The sequence below is a fragment of the Nesoenas mayeri genome (genome assembly GCF_963082525.1).
Source record: "Nesoenas mayeri genome assembly, chromosome: 2".
NCBI lineage: Eukaryota > Metazoa > Chordata > Aves > Columbiformes > Columbidae > Nesoenas > Nesoenas mayeri.
This window is the reverse complement of record NC_137543.1, coordinates 120,147,299-120,170,563: the sequence shown is the minus strand read 5'-3', so window position 1 is coordinate 120,170,563 and position 23,265 is coordinate 120,147,299. Positions and strand designations below refer to the sequence as shown.

Genomic DNA, 23,265 nt, shown 5'->3' with positions numbered 1-23,265 from the left:
CTGACCAGGTTACTTTCTGCACCTCGTGCACTAACACAGAGGACAACCTTATGTGGCAGATTCAACATGCCAAATACAAGGATGTTAAAAGGCCAAATAATTGTTATCTGAAGCTCAGCGCACGTGCTGAGTTCAGTGCAAACATCCATTTTGCTTTGACTCCCCACACAAAAGCCGGGAAAGTGGATTCCAAAGTTCAAGCACTGTTACTACATAGGAAACGCTGAAATGAAACCCAGAATCTCACTCTAGCTATGTTTCCACAAAATTTAAAGGACCAAGTTCTTGGGCACCTCTGTCACACTAGTAACACGCAAGCTATTTCCTAAGCCTACATACTTTTTGTTATTCCATGGTTCTAAAACATCACAACAGTAAAATACAGCTCATACTCCTACAGTTATTCACTGCGAGATAGGCCTATGAAAAAATGAAATGGCTAATTAGTTCTTAAATGGATAATAGTAGCAACCATTATTAAAACAAGGGGTAACACAAGTTCTTACAAGAGCTATTTCTTCTGCTATTTGTTTCTCCTCTGTTCCCTGCAGTTCATTATAATACACATTATCCAGGGTGGGGGGTGGTAAAGGGACTGCTAACCAAAAGCTAGCGCCTCAGAACAGCCAACCGCACACAAGTTGTGATTTAAATGCATGAGAACATGCTGATGTTTTAAGACAGTTTCCTCCTTTTCTGTGTGTAACAAGATACTGTCACAAGGGCAATTCTATTTCAACTACACCTAAATTTTATGAACAGGATCAAGTCACATTGCTTCTCCCTCCCACCTCCTGCAAGCTGATTAACATTTAAAAAAAAACACCACTCCACAACTTCATAACACCATTCTGGACTGGCATAGATTGTCATTATCCCAGCCTTCATCCTGCACTTAAAAACCACCATAAATTTCTCCCAAAATATGAATTGCACTGTCCTCTATCTGCCTCCACATAATTACTTTTTCCTTGACAGTTACCATCTTCTACACCACAATCCCCACAAAACATCAAGCACTGCTCAGAACCAAAAATCAAGTTTTTAATGCAAGTACGAAAGCCCAGTCTGCTGTCAGCGCAAGCATTTTATGGAGTTGAAACCTCCAAATTCCACCCAGAGCAACACTATCCCTCTTTGAAACTTTTCCCAATGGCTGCCTCAAAGCAAGAGCCCATAAAAAGAGTTTATTTCAAACTGGAAGTTGTACAAGGGGAAACAGTCCTGTGAACACCATCATGTTTAACCCATTAGACTTTTCAAATATTTTGGAGTGTGACCATTTCAGGGAGGGAGAAAAAAAGGCATTTACCAGCCCTAGCCATGATTGATTTTAAAACAGTTTAGGGAAACAGGCAGAAGCAAGTGCAGGGCTTCCTTTCAAATTTGAAGAGAAACATATCTTCTTGTTGGCCCTCCGGTCACATTCTGTGTTGTTTTTCCTTAGGACCATCTAAACAAGACAGATGTAGCCAGTATCCAGGCAGCAGCTGAAGCCTGAGCACTAGAGAGGCACTCTGGGGTGGGGGATGGAAGGGGAAAGAGGGAGAAGAGGAAGCCATTTGGCTATAAAAAGGATCTTTCTTTCCTGTTGAAATGCAATGGTAAAGAGTGCCAAAATGGCTTAAGGGTGGGGAGGTCAAACATGTTTTGAGATGTTAAAGACTCTTAGGCTTTGTCAAAAAGACTAGAAAATAAAGAGATAATCTTAAGGTAGGTTTTTTTGTTCTTACATTCAAAATACTGAGCCATCACAATAGCCGCAAGCAATTGTGAAATTTCCATTATCTGTTCACTTTTACCAAAAATTAGCCAGAACTATTCAGTTAATATTTTAGCTTAATGAATCTGCCACTAAAAAATAGACTTCTGAAAATTACTGTTTTCTAGTAATTTTCAGATGCACTCTCTGTCAATCCTTGCTCCCTCCTGCAAGCCTCCATTTTAAAACTCAGTCACTACTGCTTATATAGCATTAACAACTCTGCAATAGTAAGGATGTTGGAAAACAGACACCAAACAGCAGTTTTATTAATGACACAGCATCACCACTCCACACAATACACCTTTAATCTGTACACCATCAAAACTAAACACAACATAGGGTCATGTTTTGTTTTGGGTTTTTTTTGCTTGTAAATAAATATTTTTAGGAAGCTCTGCGACTGTCATGTAACTTGGCATTTAAATCCAATAACAAAATTTCACTACACTTATCTAACCAAAAGGCTGAGCAGCAATATGATTTTACGAACAAAATTTCAGAGACCTTCTCAACTTTATGATTCACAAAGCTAGACAACTAATGGTGCTTACAAAAAGCCAAGATGTGAGAGGAAGCTTAGTTAAGCTTGTATAGTATCTTTCACCCTTTTCTATTTCCTCTCAAATCTGCAAAAAGGAAGCATGCAGCTCACACAGTAAAACCTTATTCACTAAGGCTACAGTATATCTCCAAGCAACTCTGAATTATTTTCTAGTTTGTACTGCAGTAATACAAAAGTCTGAGTCCTCTTTTCTTTTAAACTTGGGATAAAGAATTTAGTGATATGAAATAAGAGCCAGTGGAGCACAACCTGGCATCCCAGACCCCTATCTCTTCTTCCTGAAGAAGAAAGCCAGGCTCACCCTTGCTCTGTCTTTGGACAGTCACTCAGGTCCTGCTCTATAAAGCTCAATAGCTCCCACAAGAGACTCCAAACCACAATCCCAGAAGTTAAGACCTAAATTCCTTCACAGGGAGTTGGATTTACAGCTGCCTCATCTCTGAGAGGTGTGTACAGCAGGGATACAACAGAGCAAAGCCACTTCACCATGACCTCCCACGCCCACACTTGAAGGGGCTGTGGTAGGGGGTGTAAGGAGACTGACTGCCTTTGGGAAAGAGTTTTGAGCTGCAACTTCTGAACCCATGCTAGAAACACAGATACTCTATCCCCATCATGGAGCTTAAGTTACACATCAATAAATTAATTCCATTTGCTAATACAGAAGTCAGGATGTTGTTAGCATCCTGACGCTCCCACTCAACCACTGAAGCCCTCTCATGTTCTATAAGCACCTTGTCTCCATCTCAAGCTTCTACATTCCACTAAAACTTGCTGCTTGGGGTGGGGATTGCACTAACTGCCATTACAGCCCTTACGCACCTTTTGGAATATGGGCATCCCTGCTTTGCACCAGAGTGGTTCTACAGGAAATGTCCTCCCAAGAAGTGGCAAGTCAGACTTCTCTCTCACTTGGGCAGGTTTTAAGTGCAAAGTCTCCCCAGCACCCCATTGGATTGGCTTGTTAGAGTAAGAACCAACAACATCAAGGGTGCTCCTCAAGGCAGGTTTCACACTTGCAGGCTGACTGGGCTGAAGAAGTCACTCTTCTTTATACATCTTCAGGAATATGCTTCAGTGTGTAACCAAACACTTGCCCAGCACAACAGCTTAAGTTTATAGGAAAAGACAAGGTTGCCTACAGCAAGAAAAGGCATTTGGGTAGAAGACTGACCCACCTCTCAACAGAGGAAGTTTTCTGGAATTAAGGGTTAATTATTATAGCCCACACAACGTAGTTGCAATATTTTAAAAAATTGAAGCCAGCTTCACCAAAACTGCTATCAGAAACATGGTCAGAACCAAACATGAGCCTATTTCCCCAACCCTGCAGAATTCCGTATTTGATCAACATGGTTTATTTTAATTTGTTCAAAACTAAGATGACAATCCCTTTCTACGGCATCAAGACTGAATCCCCTTGTGCCAGACATTACTTTCAGATGCCAGCACTATTGCTAAATTATTTGGTCAGGTAATCTAGGAAGAACAGAAACCCATCTTAGCTTAGTATATTTTTTTAAGGGAAGAATACACAGAGATGGGTCAGAAAGAGTTGAGAGTCACTGAACAAAGTAGTATCCCCTCTTCCTTTTGTTCCAGGATGGGATCAGTAAATTAAGATTTCCATACAAAATCTCAAGCCTACAGTATGTGATATTAAGACTTTCACCATACAACCAATTATTGAAAAATGCAGCATCAGAAAAAAAATCACAAGAAACTGGATGTTTCTTTTTTAAAGGTCAGGACAATGAATAACCAAGAGATGGCAGTGTTTCTACCTGACAAACAAAATACTAATTACTTATAGGATTCTAGTAGGGTAGGGAGTCCAGCTGCATCAAACCGTGATACATTGCAAGAGGCACACATTTTAAACCGCTCTGCTCTCCCTTTCAGCTGCAGCCCAGCTAAACTGAATAGCCTCTTCAGGTGCTATATTCAGTTCTTGGTTTAGAGCAATTGCTTTAAGTAGCAGTAGTCATATACTACTACAAACATCCAGATTAATAGTAACAGGATGCTTCTGAACAAGGTGCAATATCTTAGTGGTTTAGTAAGCTCCAATAAATGAAAGCATAAGATATTTGTCTATGCAGGTTTTTTCAACTTGACAAAGAATTCTCAACTTTAAAATACTTAAGATTTTAGCTTTTTCAATTTACAAATTTACACAAAAGGAAGAGTAACTGTATAAATCAGTACTTAAATTTCACTTGGCATTTAAGCTAGCCTAAGGAAATCCCAAGACTGCCTCACCTCTGAGTTTTTAACACGGTTATTGAACACTGGAAGATGAAGTTTCAGTTCACATGTTCAGTGCAAAGGTCACAAGCTCTGCAAGACCATGATCAGAAACATTCCAGGGCAGTGTTGCTTAATTCATGGCAACAGCTTTATTTAACAAAAGCACTCAAGGAATGATTTCCCTCTGTAACTCCATATGGGATCAAACATGAAACAAGTTAGCTTACTCCATGAAGTGGCTTCTTTGACCATGAGAGCTGGGTGTTTTGAGAATTTGCTTGGCTGATTTTATTTCTTTTTTTTTTTTTTGATTGTTTGTTTAAACTTTGATTTAAAAAGATCTTCCTTTCTGAAAGCATTTCTACCTAGTTATAGCAGAAGAAGGGCCATGACATCCATATTTAGCAGGAATGTCTCCCCTGCTTGCAGAAAAATAGATACATGAAATGAGGAAAAACAACCCACACACCATGATATTCTGACTCTCACCAATTTAGGAAAATATCTTTCAACAACAGCCATTTGCTCCTAGCAAACTGCTGGCAGCATTTTGCCTGGGTCAGACTAAGGTCTCTGACAAGGAGTTTCCTTTCTCAGATCGCAAGTATAGTAATTTATACCTTTTCTAGATCATACTGCTCAAAACCATGTGCTACTTCATCAGTATATGCGCATCCAAACCAAGTTACTAGATTTGCAGCTGTAAAAGTCACCTTGGATTATTTCCCTCCTTAGGGCAAGGGACTACAGCTGTCTGCCAAAGGAGCCAAATGGAAAACTGGCAATCTGTTTTCAAAATGAGAGCCCACTAATACAGGTGGCAACTATTTCTTTACACACACCTTAGGAAAATTAATACCAGCAAACTTTGTAGAAAAATTATAAACCACAGGAAAGAATGAGATAACTTCTCAAAGCAGGGAATAAACTAAATTCTGTTGATTTCCCAGAGTTATGAGAATATACTAGTTATCATGAGTAGTTTGTCATATTTCAATCCCAATGTAAGCCACATACAAATGCACTTGAATTCTGCAAGGTACAGTTCTCTCATATGGCAAGGAGTTCCTGGAAGAATAAACAAGATTTCCAAGACAGCACACTATTTCAATGAGTCTCTCACCTGCTGGTAGCATATTTGGACAGCACACAGTAATCTCAGCTGGGAGGTATCACTATTATTTTTTTATTATTATTTAGGCCTTTGTTTTAACATGGAACACTTCCTCTCCCCAATCTATCCTGGAGCTTTTGAGAAGTGTTTCCTCTTGTGTTTCCTCCTTGGATGTTAGGATGAATTTAAACTTCAAACACTAAAAACAATGATGAAAATACTGTCTTATTGTCTAGTCAGGAAGATATTAAATTTCATGCATTATGGTATTTTCAGTTGAGACAATGTTTTTTTCTGTTGTTCACATTACAAAACTAAGGTTAAAGAGTATAAAACAAGACATTAAGGCTTCCCCACAATAATTTTAGACATGAATTAAAAAATATATCAAAGGATACCTTGTGGACCAGTTACTCTGGAACTACATACTCTACAGCTTTCCATATTTTTTTCTGAAATACCTCTATTGAACATTGTTAAAGACAAAACAACAGTTCTGACTGGATACTGGTTCAATATATTATTCCTAGATTAACTGTCAAGACATCTTTCATTTAGGAAAAAATAAGACAGTCTTACTTTGCTACCCAAATCCTCATAAATACTATATAAAAAATGTTTATAGGTATACTGACAACTATAGAATGAACACAAATGAACAACAATAGAAAAAGCTTATTACTAAATAGTTCAGAGTAATGAATACACACTCCATGTTTAGACAGTGACTTGCACTAGCAAAAAAAAAAAGACAATTTAAAAGTGAGATGTTTAGACACAACACTGCTTTATAATTAAAAATGAAACAAGCTTTCAGAAAAATTCATTCAGAGCTTTCAAGTTATTTAATTCTCTTCCAGGGTTTGGGTTGTTAGATTTAAGGCAGAGCTGAGGAAGGAGAAAAGATGAACCAGACAGGCAAAAGGGAACTTCAAGTACTTCTTATCCCTACAGCATCTTCACTGCAGGGTATTGCTACCTCCATCATACCCTGATTTCAGGCAGCCTGGCACTAGTTTCCTGCCTCTTCATTGGAGCCAGTGAACCCTGCCACTTGTTACTGATCAATATGCGAAGGGATTGGACATAAAACAAGACAGTCTGAAGGAGGCTGAAGTAGAGAAGAAATGCAGATTTAGATGACATGGGATCCCTGTGCAAAGGCTAATGAGGCAACTAGCACTTTTTTTTTTTTGTAAGCTACCTTGCTTTACCTGTGTATCAAACACTATATCAACTCTCTGCCTGGACCCTGCTTGGAGTCCACACCATTGAGGGGCTTCATCAGTTTCAGCTCCTCAGCAGCCCTGTTCTTTGCTGAATGGCACAGGCTGGCATTAAGTAGCTTTCAGAAGTGACATCATATACAGGGTGAAAATCCTAACTTCATATCATATTTGCAAGGTTGCTAGTTAAAGGTATGACTTCTCTGCAAGAAACCAGCTGCCAAATGAGGCAGCTGAGCAAGTCCTCCACACAAAGCTTTTCATGGCTAGATGAGCCAATTAGAAACCAATGAAAAATAAAGCTAATGAGCAGTTTAACACCCTAAATTACTTCAACAACTATAAAAATTATGTCCTTCCTGTAGATAAATAGAATGCAATTGCTGTGCAGCATCTAAGGACTGAGATATGAAAATGAAGCTATTTACTGTAAAAATGGTTCAGGGTGATTTTTTTTTTGTTCCAGTTTGTAAAAGTAAGCTTAATGTTAACATCTGCACTTTTAAATTAAAGCTCTCCCATTTTTATTCTCAATGTAGAAGGTTTTTTTGGCATTGTTGCCTAGAGACCAAGATAGGAACACTAGTAAATACTATCAGTAAGCACGTACTACTCGAACTCACTTCAGTGAGTCAGAAGCACAAGAAAATAAATGAAGAGAACTGACAGTGAAGCATCCAGGTGAAACAGGAGCCTCTGGATCTAATCCAAGCCTGAGTATGTAGTGTGCCACTAAAAGCTTAAGTGGCAAGGCAGAGACCCCAACTACTCCAGTCTTTGCAGAGACATCCTGACCTTACCTATATCCAGTCAATACCAAAGGCTCACGCAATGGGAAATGTATACATCATGTTAAAATTAACTGCAGTGCTTCAGAACTTCCAACAGAATCTAATAGTTATCTGGAAGGCCTATCTTTCCTGGATCATGAAGGAATTTTAATTAACTAGCAGCATCCCATGCAATCGAAGGATACAGCTGGCTCCCTGAAAATATTACCCACTCTGCATGGAAGCCCTCCCACCCCTCCAGGTTTTCACATGAACATGAGGTTTTCCACTTGTTTTTGGTATAAAGGCAAAGTTGTTACACTGGCTTGACACAGCTTCTACTGTTTACAGAGCAACAGTTCAGACTCAGAGGTACTTATTGAACTACTTTTTGACAAGATCCAAAGATGGGATAACATCACCTCTGTGAGAAAGGCAATAACATGAAGATAAAATCATGTTTGTTTTGACAAGTCACAATTGTCTAAAACTTATCCCATCAAGTATATAAAATTTGTATGCAGTCTGTCACTGGGAAGAGCACCTCTAAAGAGTAGCCCAAGATTTGGAGAAGACAGCCCTCAAGTAGCATGCCAGGTATACAGAGGACATCAGCTCAAGATCCTTCAAGGCTTGCTTCCACTCCCACCAGCCTGCTTAGACTGCTTACTAACCTCCACCTTATAACCACCTGGCCCAACCACCCTACAACCACCCAGCCCAACCACCACCAGACAAGGTAACTCAAGTGTAATGGAGCTACAAGGTAACTCTAGTAATGGAGCTGTGCTTCAGCAACAGAAAGCTCAAGGGTCATACGTTCATTGTTCTCCACTCTGGTAAGAGGCAGAGTCTTTGAGAAAATAAGTAATGCTGGAAGAGAACAAGAGCTACCAAGAAACAGTACTGTCAATGAAAACACATAGTATCTAGAATGGAGAAAGACAACATCTTCACTCCAAGGGCATGCTGTTACCTTTTGGGGAACTGCCAACAGCCACCATTTATAATTCTAATTCCTAATTTTAATTTGTCAATGCTTCCATGATGGGGGGGGTTGGGGGGGAGATTATTACTTAGTACAATTGTACCAAGTACAAGAGGGGAAGAAGAAGGAAGAGTATTACATCTTCCCCTCATTAACATTTTATTAATTAAAGGAGCAGTGCTGGGACCTCAGCGTTCCAGTAATTCTTTCATACTTGATCCTCTCTAATTCCTTCGGTTGTTTTTTTTTTGTTGTTGTTCTTAGTTTGGTTATTTCTTCCAGGGTAAAATCCACTCCAGAACACTACCTGATATGTTCAGTTCTGAATTTGTTTTAGTTTTTTCATTAACTGTCCCTTCTCTCTTCCCAAAATATTTGCCTATCCATTTAAAAGCCTTTAATGGAAGCTGACACAAACCACATTTTGTTGGGACACCACTGCAACATTACAGCTGCTTCTACAGTAACTAGAGGGGGGAAAAGTGTATTTGTCATTTTTTCAGTCAATTCAATGAGAATAGAGAATTTAGTTATCCGCACAATAGTTTCTATAACTTGCAAGCACTTCAGTGGGAGAATCACAATTTTCATTTCCCCTACAAGTAACCATTGTTCTCTGAAAGGAGATGGTTCTCACAACAGCTTTGGCTGGCTTACTTATCAGTCATCAATTAAAGAAAAATCTGGTTTCCAATTTACTCATCTAGCCCCAAAAAACTGTGTTTAGGACACACAGCTCATTTGGCAACCAGTTTCTTCCAGAGAAGTCATGCCTTTCTCAAGTAACATCCTTGTATGGATCAAGTATTCTTGAAATTCGAGTGACTTTGTCTAGCAGCCTGCAGACCCCCTTCCTTCACGCTCCAACTTCAATGTATTAAGTCTCCAGTGCCTTTGGGCACACCAAATATAGCAGTGGGGGCGGGGTGCTCTGCAGGGGGGCGAAATTTAACTCTTTAGCAGCATTGCTTTTAAAGGAAAAAGGCAGCTTGTAGGCACGACGATTCTTTCCATTCTCTAACAAGTTTTTCCTCGATGCAACAGACTCAGTCTGCTTCAGATACACATGCATTTACTAAAATGTTTTAGAACTATGTCGTTGACTTCCAAACCACAGAAAGACACAGCAAGCCCCTAGTAGCTACCTGATCTTTACCTTTTACACCACCTGGCATGGCATTACTTCAGGTTAGAGAAGATGAGGAATAGTAACCTACTCAGGCAACATGGACCAGTACCTAAGGACTAGTTAACTGGCAATTCACAAACTACACCACCACCCTTTGCATAGGAAAGCAGCATTCATTCTCTAGTCCCTCCATGCAGCCCTAGGTTGGATTATAAAGCTTAAAAGCATCCATAATGCAGAAATCTCAAGCTTTGCTTGCAAATATTTAAGCCTACACATTCTTATGTTGTACACTTAACCATCTGACACCGTCAATGGCACGAGCAGTAAGAACCACTGAAGTGAAAGGGGAAGGGAAGAGGGGAGGATTTGAAGTGTGATAGCTGACATTTTCCCCTAAATAACAATTTGCCTTTTGTTAAGCAAGAGCAGCTGAACAAAAGGCTGTATAAAATTAAGTCTTCTGGCATATGCCTGCCACTCTGGGCAGCGAGCACCTAAATATGCAAGCAGAACCCACAAAACCCAAGACGACACTGGTCAAGGGGAAGATACAGCAACAAGCTCCCCTTGAAGTTTGATTTCTGAATTTCAGGTCCCTGCCAGCATTTTAATGCAGACAAACACAGCATTTGGTAGTTCTGTACATTTACAATACCTTAACTTCAGAAAGGAAATATTTACAGTAGATAGTAGTTTATAACAAGATTGTCTATCCACAAAATGTATGGGATAGGCATGAAATACATGCAAACAGCTAGAAAAGATAAGCTTTAGCAAACTCAACAAAATACCTTTAAATATTTTGCTCATGCATGGAGACCAGCATTAAAGGGAAAATGATGCAACACAAGTTTAGCTATTACCTTTAGCTAAAGGACCCTTTTTCCCCCAAAGCACTGAGATCCAAGGGCAGGCAGTTGCTATTTTGACAGTCCTTTAAAGTACTGGTACTGAGAGAAGCCTTGCAGATTACTAGTGTTATCTTAGTGAAGATCACATCTTGCTCCTGTAGGTTACCATGGTATAACTACTGAGGCAGCAACAGGGGCACAGCAGTCTTTGGATTAATCTGTTCATTTCAGAAATTACTTCAAGGTATCTCACACATTTATTTGTTCAGTACAGACCACTTTCACTACAGCATTGAAGACATACCTCACCAACCTCAGAATTTTAAATATTCAACTCTGAAAACTGACTTTCACCCGTGGCTAGTGAAACAAGTTCAAAGATTGCCTCAGGCTGCCAACCTACTGCTGGAAGGTAAGTAGTTTTCTCCCAAGTCAGCAGCAGTGCAGAGGCATAGCACAAAATATGCAGAACTGTAAGCCAACAAGGTTCTCATTTAAATTTTCCAATTCAATTCTTAGTCACTTCAAAAATATTTCACCTACATATGTAGGCAAACTGCTGACCAGACATCATCCTATCCAACAAGCTCACCATCTGAGGTTTTAGAAATGCATGTTATACACTCAAGTGAAATAACAGGAATGGAGATCTTATTTCTTACAGCTGAACCAGTCACTATGAATTAATTCTTGAGGAAGTGTCAGTATTGCACACATATCCAGGAGGCAGCACAGAAGGGTGACACAGAACATTACAGTTGTGAGCCTCATCTGTGGGTAGCAAGTTTTACTCCTTTTCACACTAAACAGCTAGAGCATTCAAAGCTGGTCAGCATTTTTAGTTCCTAAATAAGGGGAAGTAAGGAGCTTGGAGTTAGAAGAACTTATTTCCTAAAGTACTTCTCCTAGATTAGCCACATACAGTTTCTCTTCTTTAAGATAGAAGGAAGAGATAAGTTGTCCCAAGTGATATTGCATAATAAAGAAACTCTTGAACTCAAGTTAGAAAACAGTTAGCAGACACTACTGCTCTGATTCTTTAACATGTTTTTGTTCTATTCCTGTGACTGTCAAGATTTATTTCATGCACAAGCATAATTTGTTAGATAAGAGGACCAAACCAATCCCACCCACATAGCCCTTCAACAAGCACAGCCAGGGAAAGCAGAAACCCATGGACAGAGCTGCAGCTGATCCCATGATGAGAGCAGCTAAAACAAGGACATATGCATAACATATTTTAGATAGAGACATCCATTCATTACATCAACCAATACTTGCATTGCTAAGAGTAGTCCCATTCTCATCCAGTATTGCTGCACTTCAATTAAGACTTAGAATGATAGTGTAAATACATTACTAAAAATTACTACATAATTATGATCTAAGATTACATTAGTAACAAAGTAATTGAAAGTGGATTACAGCTAAAGACAATAAACCCCTTTAGTGAAATTTTATCTGTGGTAACATTAGTCTTGCATTCAGTGCATTGCTCACACAGCTTAAGATCTGTGCTCTCAACACATCATGATTCCTCATCTGATGGAAAGACACCAACAACTTCACAGGAAGGAAGGGAGCATGGGAGGAGAACTAGGAAGAGATCGGGTCAAAACAGTATTGAAAGAGGAATGATACATTCTTAACTCTAAAACAGAGGAACTAGGTAGTTTTCCTCTAAGGAAGCATGGTCTAGCAAGCATGTTTACATGTTCTGAAGATTTAGCTGAGGAGAGACTCCTACATATGATGCAAGATTTCTTCAATAAATCAAAGCAAAATGCAGTCAGACTCTCTCTCCAAGTAATGAGACACACTTCAAGACATTGGTTTTAGCAAAACTAAAGTTAAATTAAGTTCTCAGTGTACAGTAGCCTAGTTTCATGCTTATTATATGCACATGTCCAGTCCTATTTTCACAGAAAGTTATAACCTCAGAAGTCTATGCTGCTGCATCTTGCAAGTTTCTATTGTATTGATACTGTTGTTTTTTCAAAGATGTTCTCAAAGTATAAACCATCCATGAAAGTTGCCTGAACAGACAAGGCATTTCTGGTTCTTCCAATTTTTACTCACCAGAAACTATCTGAAGTCCAGTTTAATTAGACCAGTAGTATAACAGTATCAGATTATCATTGGAGGGGGAGAAAAAAACAAAACAAAAAAAACACACAAAACCCAAACACAAACAAAACCCCTAAACAAGCAACAACCGAAAACCAAACACAAACACACACAAACTTTGCTGTATTTACTCTAAAACATTCAGAGTATTTGAACATCAGTCATACCAAAACAGGGTAAATGAGACAGGGTTTTGAGTCTGCCCAGTATGGTATTAAAGCTGTTTCAACCCCAAAGTTTTCGTCCTCTTACAAGAGAGAAGCAGATAAAATAGTTTTACAGAGGAGAGTCAGGAGCTAAATAATGGCATGCTGGGGAAGAGGCAGCTGAAAGGAAAGTGAGGCAGTGTAAGCTAAGGTGACCCTGTTTAGCACAAGATACCTGAATGTCATTTCTAATTTTTTTTTAAAAGTGTGACATTAGAGATTATGAAAACCCTTCAGCATTCCAAAGATGCTAAGTCCACATTACATAAACCATGTATGAACAAAGTAACTCACTGCCCTGCTTTCTTCATCAGGAAAAAGTTAAAAAGGAAGACAAGTGACAGTAACTTAACCCAAAGTATTGTCTTCAGACTGAACACCTGCATGCACATTTGATATCAGAAGATAAAAGACATAGTAAGTATGATAAATGAAGGGTGCACATCATTGTGAAGTACATGCACAGTTTCTTACATATACTGGAAGTATGTATTTCTCTAGCTTGTGTGCACATTCTCCTGTAAAGCTGAACCTATAGCAGCCACAACAGCTGCAACACAACGAAGTATGACATATTAAGACCATGCTTTCAGGACGCAATTCTGAAAGTTTTGATTGTTTTGTTAGGAGGTACAAAACCCTCACCATTAGAAAAAGGAACAGCAAGAGCCTGCATCACATTTGTATCACATGCTGTGGTTTCATATAAATAACCCTTGAGCAAGATACAAAGAAGAGAAGACACTGGCATATTCCATTTCTGTTAGCCAACTGTCCAGCTGTATTGGTGAGGCATGTGGGTGGACAGCATTAAGAGCACAAGGGCTCAGTGCCTGGTAGTGGTGGCAAGTCATTACGCAAAAGAAACCATATCCCTAGCCTTCCTTCCTAACCACACTATTCCTCCTTTTCCTCATACCAGGTAAGTTTGTACCAGATTCCTCTACAATTCAAATGAATTTATACCAATGCTAGAAGGGGGAAAAAAGCTTTCTACCACACTGAGTTAAACTGGCTCACAGAAGCATCTCCTGATTGCACACAACGAAGGCTGGTGAGAACAGAGGGAAAACGCAAGCTCCCCTTCTTTGAGCAGCCATGAGATGTTCAAGACAGTTCACTCCCCACTATGAAATCAGAGCTTCACTCTACATTAGAGCGGCTTTGGTATAAATTTAATCTGCAAATTCAGCTAAAGCACTAGATGAGTAGCTTTCAGTTCAGCTAGCAGTTATGTTTCAATGTCTTCCCCTATATATACACAGGCTTTCAAAAACTGCATCTTTTACAGTCTGTAAGATGGTAAGGAGAAGTGTACTTTTTTGTGGTCTAAAAAGACAAATCAAGGAACATATGCAACTCTATAATTCAACATAGCAATCTAATTTTAGCCACTCTTGTCCACATGCACCAATACCCCCATGAGCCATTTCAACTCACTTATGTGGCAAGAAACTTTCAAATTTGTGAATTAATCTGGTCAAGAAACTAACCAGAACTGATGCAAGTAAAAAGGAAGGAACAGTGTGGCTAAGGGCAAGTGGGAGAATGAACTTTAAAATCTTTTCTGGCTGTGGGGGTGAGCCATGGTGCTACAGGGTTTTGCCTTGCAGTCTGTGAACCACTTCTAAAATGGAATCTGTAAAGCAATATGAGACTAAGGGGTCACAGACCATTAAGTTGACTGAATTTGGCAACTCCACACTTTCCCTAGAAAGTGTTGGAAGTCTGCTATTGAAGTGTTTTGACCATCTGACACTATTATCACCAAGTGATACTAAAGCATGTAGCAGCTGAGACTGGGCATAACGGAAATCCCGCATTATTTAACTTGAGATTTGAAGCCCTTTCCACTTTCTGCAACAGCAAAGTCATTTGAATTCAGGTAGTTTATCATGCAAGCCAAGTATCCTACAGCTGTTCCAACATTTTCTAAGCATCTGTTTTGGTTTGCAGCCTATTACTGAAAATTTTATGAAAAGAAAAATAGAGGTGCTCTTTTAGTCTGAGAGATGAGACAGTCAAGCACACTTCGACTTCTATCAGTTAGTATACACGACATACTTATGGGTAAGACTAAGGTAAAACCCTTTTTCAAGTTTAAAGTCCTGTTCTAGTGGCTTTTATCATTACAATAACATTTAATTACTACTGTAACATTGATTATTCCATCCATACAACAAACATGGTCATAGTTAAAAATCTTCCAGGGCTGCAACACATATTGCTACATTTGTAGAGTGTTTTAAAGCATTTGACTGAGATTAAGCATTTTTCTTGCTGACCCAGCAGCAAATTTACCTCAGACAGTTAGGTTCCAAGTGGTAAGCAACCAGACTGGGTTTCAACAGCAGCTCCATGACAAAGAAAGATTGGTTTTCGCTTTTTTTTGCAGGAATAGTTTACTTTTTCCTTTCATGCATCATTGTAGCATTTGCAGGCACTAGCCACACTGAAATCAGTCTTCCGGAGTTCCACTTTTTGTTTGCCACTACATTAAAACTCAATATTCTCTGTTAAGCTGTCAGTGACTGCACGTACTGTTGTTTTACACTAGTCAACAGCTCAACTGAGACCAGAACCAACTCAAAGAGATTGCTCCAGACATCCTGGTAAAGAGCTGAAATCTGCACTTCTCTGCACTGAAAGGATGAGCAACAACATCAATCTTGTCTTGCAAATACATATCTGTAGTCTTGTTTTGAGACTTGGAACACCCAGTAAGTAACCACCCACATTGCTATTTCCCTCCTCACTTTAAAGAGCCTTGAAATAGGGGTAGGAGGAAGGAAAATTATGGGTAAGTGACAGTGCTTCCCCAGGAGGAGGGGTGGAAAGACCAGAGAGGAATAGAACCAAAGGTAACAAGTGAAGTCGTGATGCTGGAAGGACAGGAATATCATGTTCTAGGTGAGGAGGCAGCTGCTTTGGCCCAGAATAGTCTCAAGGACAGGGTTCGAGTAAAAACTCTCTATAACTTAAAATAGAGTGAAAATGATACATCCTGTGGAAAGATAACTCCACATCTGGGAGGGCTACTATTCTAGCAGCTTACAGATGAGATCTGCTTGAGCTTAAACTTACCTGCATGACATTGGTCTGAGGGAATATCCTGCTCTGTCACCATCTTTTTCCACTTACATACTTAGCATAACCGGAGTTTATAAATACTAACACTAAAAATTTCAAGCTGGCATCTCAGGCTTGCATTTTAGGTTTGTTTTTACACTATTAGAGAACCAAGCAAAGTACTTAATGCATCACTTAAGTACTCTCTTGGAAGGCTGCCTTTCTATTATCGTTCCTTTTATGAGGCTGTAAATAGCATTCTTAGAATTAAACAAGCAATAACCCTCACAGTTTTGCAGCCATCCCTTCTCAAAAAATTGTAAACCTCACCCACACTTTTAGCAAAAGCAGGAAAGGTTTACACTATAAACTGCTCCAAATAGTTATAGTCTCTCCAAAATGTTTCCCCTTGAGTGAATACTAAATACTTGCAAATACTGATCAGGCACACCTACATTAAGGAACCACCAAAACTCACTAATCAAGGTAGTAGATCATTAATTTGCAGAATAAAAGCCTTTCTCAACAGGAGCTGAAGGCTAGAAAATGCTCACTTGTTTTAAAACAATTTCTAGGTCTACAGGACAGCAGGACACCCCAAACCAATTTTTAGGAGACATGTACTCTTTTCAGAGTATATTGTTGAAAACAAGATATTTGTTACTTTAAGTAAATTAGGAAGCTTTTTTTAAGAAGCTACCTCTAGAAAAGCTGTGCAGTTTAAGCACGGCTAGAATATCTTCCCTTTGCAACTTAAACTTTTAAGTCTACAAAACACCTTTGAGCTCCTGTCTCAACTACTCTTAAGTTGTGGAGAATACATCTGCTTTAGAAGCTGGATATTCTACGCTATGGTAAACAGCCCTCCATCGTTTCATTTTACACACTTCAACAAGAAGTTTTGCGATAATAAGTACACAATAACTAGAAGCTGTTTAGCCCATACTAGAAGTCTAAAGTTATATTCCAAAATGAAAGCAGAAACAGCCTTTTTTTTAGCATGTTAAGAACACCATGCTTCATTTCTGGCACTATCATGTGTCCTTTAGGAAGCCCACTAGTGGGGAGATACTTAGATACCACAAGAAGCTGTAAGCAGCCCAACTGCCCTAAAGTTGCTGGGGGTCGTTTGTTTTTCTTAGGGGAAAAAAAAAGGCAACTTCATTTTCCTTCAAGCACATCCCCAAATGCCCAAATGTCATTTAAGGTTTTTCTTTTTCCACAAAATTCATTACTTTCTGTCCTCTGACAATCGCAACTTTAAGAAACCAGAAAAACTCTCCAGAACTTTCTGGAATTGTTTTTCAGACGTACAGTAGCATTGGAGGATACGAAAAGCATCCTTGAAAACTGAAGACAAAGGCATCGCCATAGTTCACTAAATGCCTTCATGTATCAGTTAAGCAAGCATCCCAGAGAAAACTCCTGTACAAGGCCTGTCCTCAGGCGGGCTTTTCCCCTGAAGCAGTTTGTTGTGCTGTCCCCCATTTCATATTGGGAGGAAAACTACCTCCCAACACTGAAGTTACTGGAAAATTCCAGCAAAACCCCCACCGTTGACCCCACAGAAGGGGGGGGGACAACACAGCAGACCGCCATTTTCCAGTTTCAGATGAAAATCAAGTTTCAAACTATCACAGCAAGAAACTATGTCCCAGTGAAACTTAAGACATTTTCAGCACATTTTGAAGAAGCCGCAGCCTATTTTAGATCTGTGAGACGATACTTGGGATCACTAAAAGCAAAACTTGCAAGCAAAGCGTTTTAAATGAAGACCACATAAAGCAAGTTCCCATCTTTACACTAGTAAAGCTCGTTTGCACCACAGAGGCAGCTAAAATATTAACCAAGAGCACTAGATATAGCTGGTAGAGTCAAGAGTGAACATCTTTGCTAACTTCCTGGCTACCGTTAATTTAAAAAAAATTTAAAAATATATATTTAATAGTAATTTCCTCACTACAGTTACCTTCCTTCACTATTTGTTTTCTCTTTCTTCGGTGGGCTACACGCCGAACACTGTATAAAGCACACTCCACGAAATAATTTAACTTTACATTCCAAACATAAGGGGCTTGAGGGACTCCAGACTTTCCCCGCTTGCACCTCCACGATCTCACTATGCGCCCGACAAGCTCTCTCAGACATGCTGCTCCCGCCGCGTCAGAGGCTTCCCGAGGCTCCAACGACCGGGACAGCGGCTCCACACCTCACCCCTTCGGCTCACCACCTCCTGGGCGGCGGCCAGGAGCGGAGCCCGGAGAGAACAGGGTGCCTGGGGACGCCACCGCCGCCTCACCGCACGCTCGCCCCCGAGCCCTTTGCCGCTCCTGCCCCCCGCACCGTCCGCCTGAGGGGCGCGGCTGCCCCGGCTCCCACCCCCGGCCCCCGAGGGGCGGCAAGACCCGAGCGTCTCCGCAGGCAGAGGAAACATCGCGGCCGGTCCCCGCCGCCGCCGCCCGCCCCTGAGGGCCGGCCCGCCCGCCGCGAGGGTGCGAGGCGGGCGGGGGCCCTCTGGCGCCGGCGAGGGGTGGGAGCGCGGCCACCCCCGTCCCGTCCCGCGCCGCGCACTTGCTCACCTCGTCGTCGTGGTGCTGGCAGTAGCTGGCCCGGTCGGGGAAGACGGAGAGGATGTTGTAGGGAGAGGCTGGGTAGGGCGGGCTGAGGGCGAGCGGCGCGGCAGAGCCGGCGGCGGCAGCGGCGGCGAAGCGCTCGATGAAGTGGTCCTTGGTGAGGCGGACACGCTGGTGCGCCCGCACGCAGTTGTCGCACAGGTGCTCCTGGCAGTCGAGGCAGCGGGAGCTGGCGGCGTTGCCCTCGTCGCAGGAGCTGCAGCGGGGCTCGCCCTGCCGGCTGTGGGGCCGCCGCAGCAGGAGCGCCGCCGAGCCGCCGCCGCCCGAAGAGGAGGAGGAGGACGTCGAGGAGGGCGCAGCCGAGGCGGCGGGCGAGGAGCCGGCGGTGCGGTGCGACGGCGGCGGGCGGCCGTGGTGGCGGTTGTTGCCGCCGCCGCCTGCTCCCGCACCGGAGCCGGCGGTGGGGCCGGCCCCGGCGGCGCGGCCGTTCTTCTGCTCGTCTGCAGCGGCGGCCACGACGACAACGTCCAGCAGGTTGCTGAGGAGGAAGTTGGAGGAGGGCAGCGCGTCCATGCCCGAGGGCTCCGAGATCACCACCTTCTGGTCGCAGATGGGGCAGCGCAGCTTGAGCGCGTCCCCCGCGCCGGGGTGCCGCTGCGCCTCCAGGCACTGGCGGCAGAAGGCGTGCAGGCAGGGCAGGACGTGGAGCCGCCGCGGCGGGCCCCCGCAGGAGGAGCCGCCGCCGCCGCCCCCGGAGGAGCTGGAGGTCTGCGAGGAGGACGAGGAGGTGGAGGAGTTGGAAGAGAGGGGAGCCGGCGAGCCGCACATCTCCTTGCACAGCGGGCAGATCTGGAAGTCGGACTCGGGAAACGAAGCCATTTGCGATGGGCCTGACTACCCGATGGGGAGGTATTAAAAAAAAAAAGTATATCCCCTCCCTCACAAAAAAAAGCGTGAGCGAAAAGCAGAGGAGGCAGGGGACGTTTGGAGCGGCGTGGGTTGAAGGTAGTTCTGCAAGCGGCTTAGGAGCAAGCTGGCATCGATCAGTCGTTTTGCCAAGTGGGATCGATTGGCCAGTTTTGCAAATACGGTGTCATCGATCCGGCAGTCTGCAGGGAGCTGGATCCTCGCGTCGTACCTCGCTGCTGCCGGGCTTGCTGCTGCGGGGCGGGACTATTTTTGGTATCAAGGTGTAGCTGTCCCGTTCTCTCTCGGCAAATGGATCCTCTCTTCTCTCACATGTACTTAACCCCCGATCCCCTGTTGCATTAGACAAATTGTATCGATTCCCAGATCGGTCAATACCTCACACAGTCTTCTCATTTCCCCCTTGGGTCAGCAGTTTGACAACGTGGTTTGGTTACTTGCCTTTTTCCTAAACAGAAAGTGCATGGGCGCCGATCGCCCGATCCCCACCGCATCCAGCGCGGACGGGACCTCTGTCCGCCGGGGCTCGGCTCCGGTTCCCACGGCCGCAGGACGGGGTCGGGGCGCCGGTGCGGCAGTGCAAGTCCCTCTTGGCCGGGCGGGAAGGACGCGGGTGGGGGGCAGCAGGGGGTTAAATTAAGTTTCGCTCTTTCTTGAGGTGTTGGGTTTTTCCCTCTTTTCCTTTAAACCTGTGCTTGTCGGGGGGAAGGGGAAATTTCGTTTCAGTTCCCCTCTCCACTTTTGCAATCCAGAGCAGCTCTAGGAGAGAGAGAGGCACTGAAACACAGTGGCCAGGCAGACTTCTCCGGCTCCAGTCCTCCCCCGCCGACGCCTGCTCCACCACCGCATGACTGGGGGGTGGGGATGGAGGGCGGCGTTGGTGCCCACCCCACCGGCAGAGACTCACGCTGGCGGGACACAGAGGAGGAGGTAGGAAAGAAGGGAAATAAGGAAAGGGCTCCGTGGAGGGCTGAGAAGAGCAATCCGCTCTCGCCTCTCAAGAGACCCCGCTCCCGCTGGACGCGTTCCTTTAAGCCGGGCTCCCCGCGGAGGGCAGCGCCGGGGCCGCGGTGGCTGGGGTGGCTCTCCGGGCCGGCCGCGGGCAGGTCAGCGCCGCGGCTCACACACGCTGTGGCGGACGCGGCCGAGCAGAGGAACAGCGGCAGGTCCCTGCCGGCCGTCCTGAATTATTCATGGGGGGTGTATTATATTCGCTCGCACAAATTGGAGCCGCTGTGCAATGCTATCCGAGAGCGCTACCCTCACCCCCTCCTCCTCCTCTCTCCGGTTCTCGCTCGCTCTGAGCCCCTGCAGCGCCTAGGATCACATTTCCTTTGTCATCTCGCCTCTTCGCGTGGTGTTTTATTGAGAAAACAAAAATAATATAAAACCCGAAAAAGGGGGGGGAGGAAAGGAGGGGGGAAAAAGCAGCAAAAACCAAAACGCCCGTCTCCCCAGCGATGTGCCCAGCCGGAGCTCACCGGCTCCGGGGGGTGAATTAGCAGGAATTACTCACTGATGCAGCAGCACCGTCCCGGGCGGCGTGTGATCCGGGGAGAGCCATCGCGCCGGGCGCCTTCCCCCTGCCTGGCGGGGTGCGGAGGGGCAGAGCCGGGCGGCCCGGGGCGAGGAAGAGGGGGAGAAAAAGCTCAGGGCTCGGGGCAGCGCATGGCCCGCCTCGGCGCGGCGGGCAGGGCTGGCGGCAGCGCTCACTCCGGCCCCGCTGCGGCCGCCGGCTCTGGGGCGGCGTGGCGTGCGGGAGCCTTTTAAGCTCCGACGGCGCGGGCTGACTTCCGCCTGGCTGCGGGGGGCGGCCGGGGGGCGGCGGCGGCGGGCAGGAAACATTCGCCCTCCCTCCTACCCGACCGGCCCCCCTCCATCCGCCCCGCATCCAGCCCCGCCGCCCTCCCGCGATTTGTGAATATCGCCGGTTTCGGCACTGGGAACGCCGCCACCCCCCCAATTTGGTTTGACGCGTTTCGGCCGCGGCTCAGGCGATTTCCACCCCCATTCCGTCCTCCCCCTTGTCTCCCCCCCCCGCGCTTTTTTGGTTTGAGATGCAAGCGGGGCTCCAGGGCCGTTCTTTGAAAGCATCAGGGCGTTAATACAGTTTTAAACATTAAGTCGCTCGATGAATTGTTTTCTGACGCCCAGTCCCGGGGTGATCTCCGGCTCCTTTCTGTGCCGTTGCGGTTGCTGCCGGCTCTGCCGCGCCCGGGAGGGCGAGCCCGGGGTTTGCTGCTAGCCAGGAGCAGACGTTTCCTCTCCTTTAAACTGACGCGATGAAGTTAGCAAAAATTAGCGGCGATGCCATTTGCACTGCTGCGAAACCGAACTTCAATAAAAACGCAACGATTATTTTGTTTTAATGAAACGCCTCGCAACCGGCAACTGCTAAAAGACAAGTTGTAGCTGCAGCATGACTGAGTGGCCACCCTCTTGTTTGAGTGGGGCTTGTGCTAGCAAGGGAGGACGCATGGCGTTTTACCCTTAACAGAGAAAGTGGAAATGCTGGAAAGTTTTAAATCGTTAAATTGGCTCAGGGTTTGAAAAGCCAAAAACATAGGGAAAGGAATAAAAATACGAAAAGATACAGATGTATTTGTAAATGAAAGCGTTTGTAAGTAAGAAAAATAAGCTCGAAACAAATTAGTGGTAAGTAATTATCATAAATTTAAAAAAAACACCACAGAAAAGGAGAACAGGTTATTAAAATATATTGAACAATGTTCCTCCCATGTTTAGGCCTTAGACATTCAAATAACTAATGGTATTTAGGCTTTGGACACACAAATAACACTAACTTATATCATCTACTTAAAAACAAAGATGTCTTTTGTCTTTTGCTGACAGGGACCAAACACAGCGGTGAGCCACATGTGTGAGGATCTCTCAAGATCTCTCACCAAAAACCCTTCAGAGAACTGAGAAGCTCAGGAGCACTAACATCATCATGTGACACCAGGCAATGGGAATCACTGATGAAGTCTGTGGGGCAACTAGCCTGCATTAAGTTGTAAATAAGCACGAATATTTATTATGCCCCTCAGTGGTATATTCAGCTGGGAACTTGCTGTATGTATCACTAAAGGATTTGGCTCGGGGGCTGTGTTCTTTATATTATGCATCCATATATTCATATTTGAGTATGCAGGTGAATCCCACCACAACTTTCACTAGCAGAGGTTAAAAAATCGTTGAGCTTTGCCTCAGCTCTGTTTGCTTGTCCTGCGGTTGCTGCCACGGAGCTTGTCCTTTTCCAGATGAAGCCAGTTTGTTGTGAAGAATGGTAACTCCCTGAACAACAAATGCGCCGTTCATCTGTTCAGGTTTCCCAGATAATGCTTTCCACTGGCTCCCTCAGTAGAAACCATCATCTTTTGCGTTCAGAAATACTTTAATTGGGCAGAAATCCCCAGATGAATGTCTCCAGGCATATCTGACATCCCTGCCTTCCTTAGTGACAGCTGTTTGCTTTCCAGCTAGCTGCCTGAAGAGGGGAATTCTGTGGGTCTGTGCTTCAAATAGCTCTAATGGGTTCACAAGGCTACCTATCTGCTGTAGAAGGTCCTTTTTGCTGACAGGATCCACTGTATTTGTGCCAAAGCTCCTGAACCTCATTTACAGCTTACACCCTCCCTCAGCTTGTAAAAGCCTATAAGCAATTCACTGTCCCTGAACAGTGGGTCCTTATTCCCCAGCTGT

General features: G+C 43.9%; 1 protein-coding gene across 1 annotated transcript in view; it reads right to left on the bottom strand.

Annotated features, from left to right (window-relative positions):
• The window catches only part of TRIM71 (tripartite motif containing 71), a gene marked incomplete at its 3' end in the record, with an annotated part of 57,807 nt that extends 38,241 nt beyond the window's left edge, over window positions 1–19,566 (bottom strand). The window contains exon 1 of the mRNA XM_080339401.1: window positions 18,640–19,566. Coding sequence (XP_080195527.1) covers window positions 18,640–19,512 — 873 coding nt within the window. The 5' untranslated portion in view covers window positions 19,513–19,566. The remainder of the gene's footprint in view (window positions 1–18,639) is intronic.
• Between the last annotated feature and the right edge of the window lie 3,699 nt (window positions 19,567–23,265).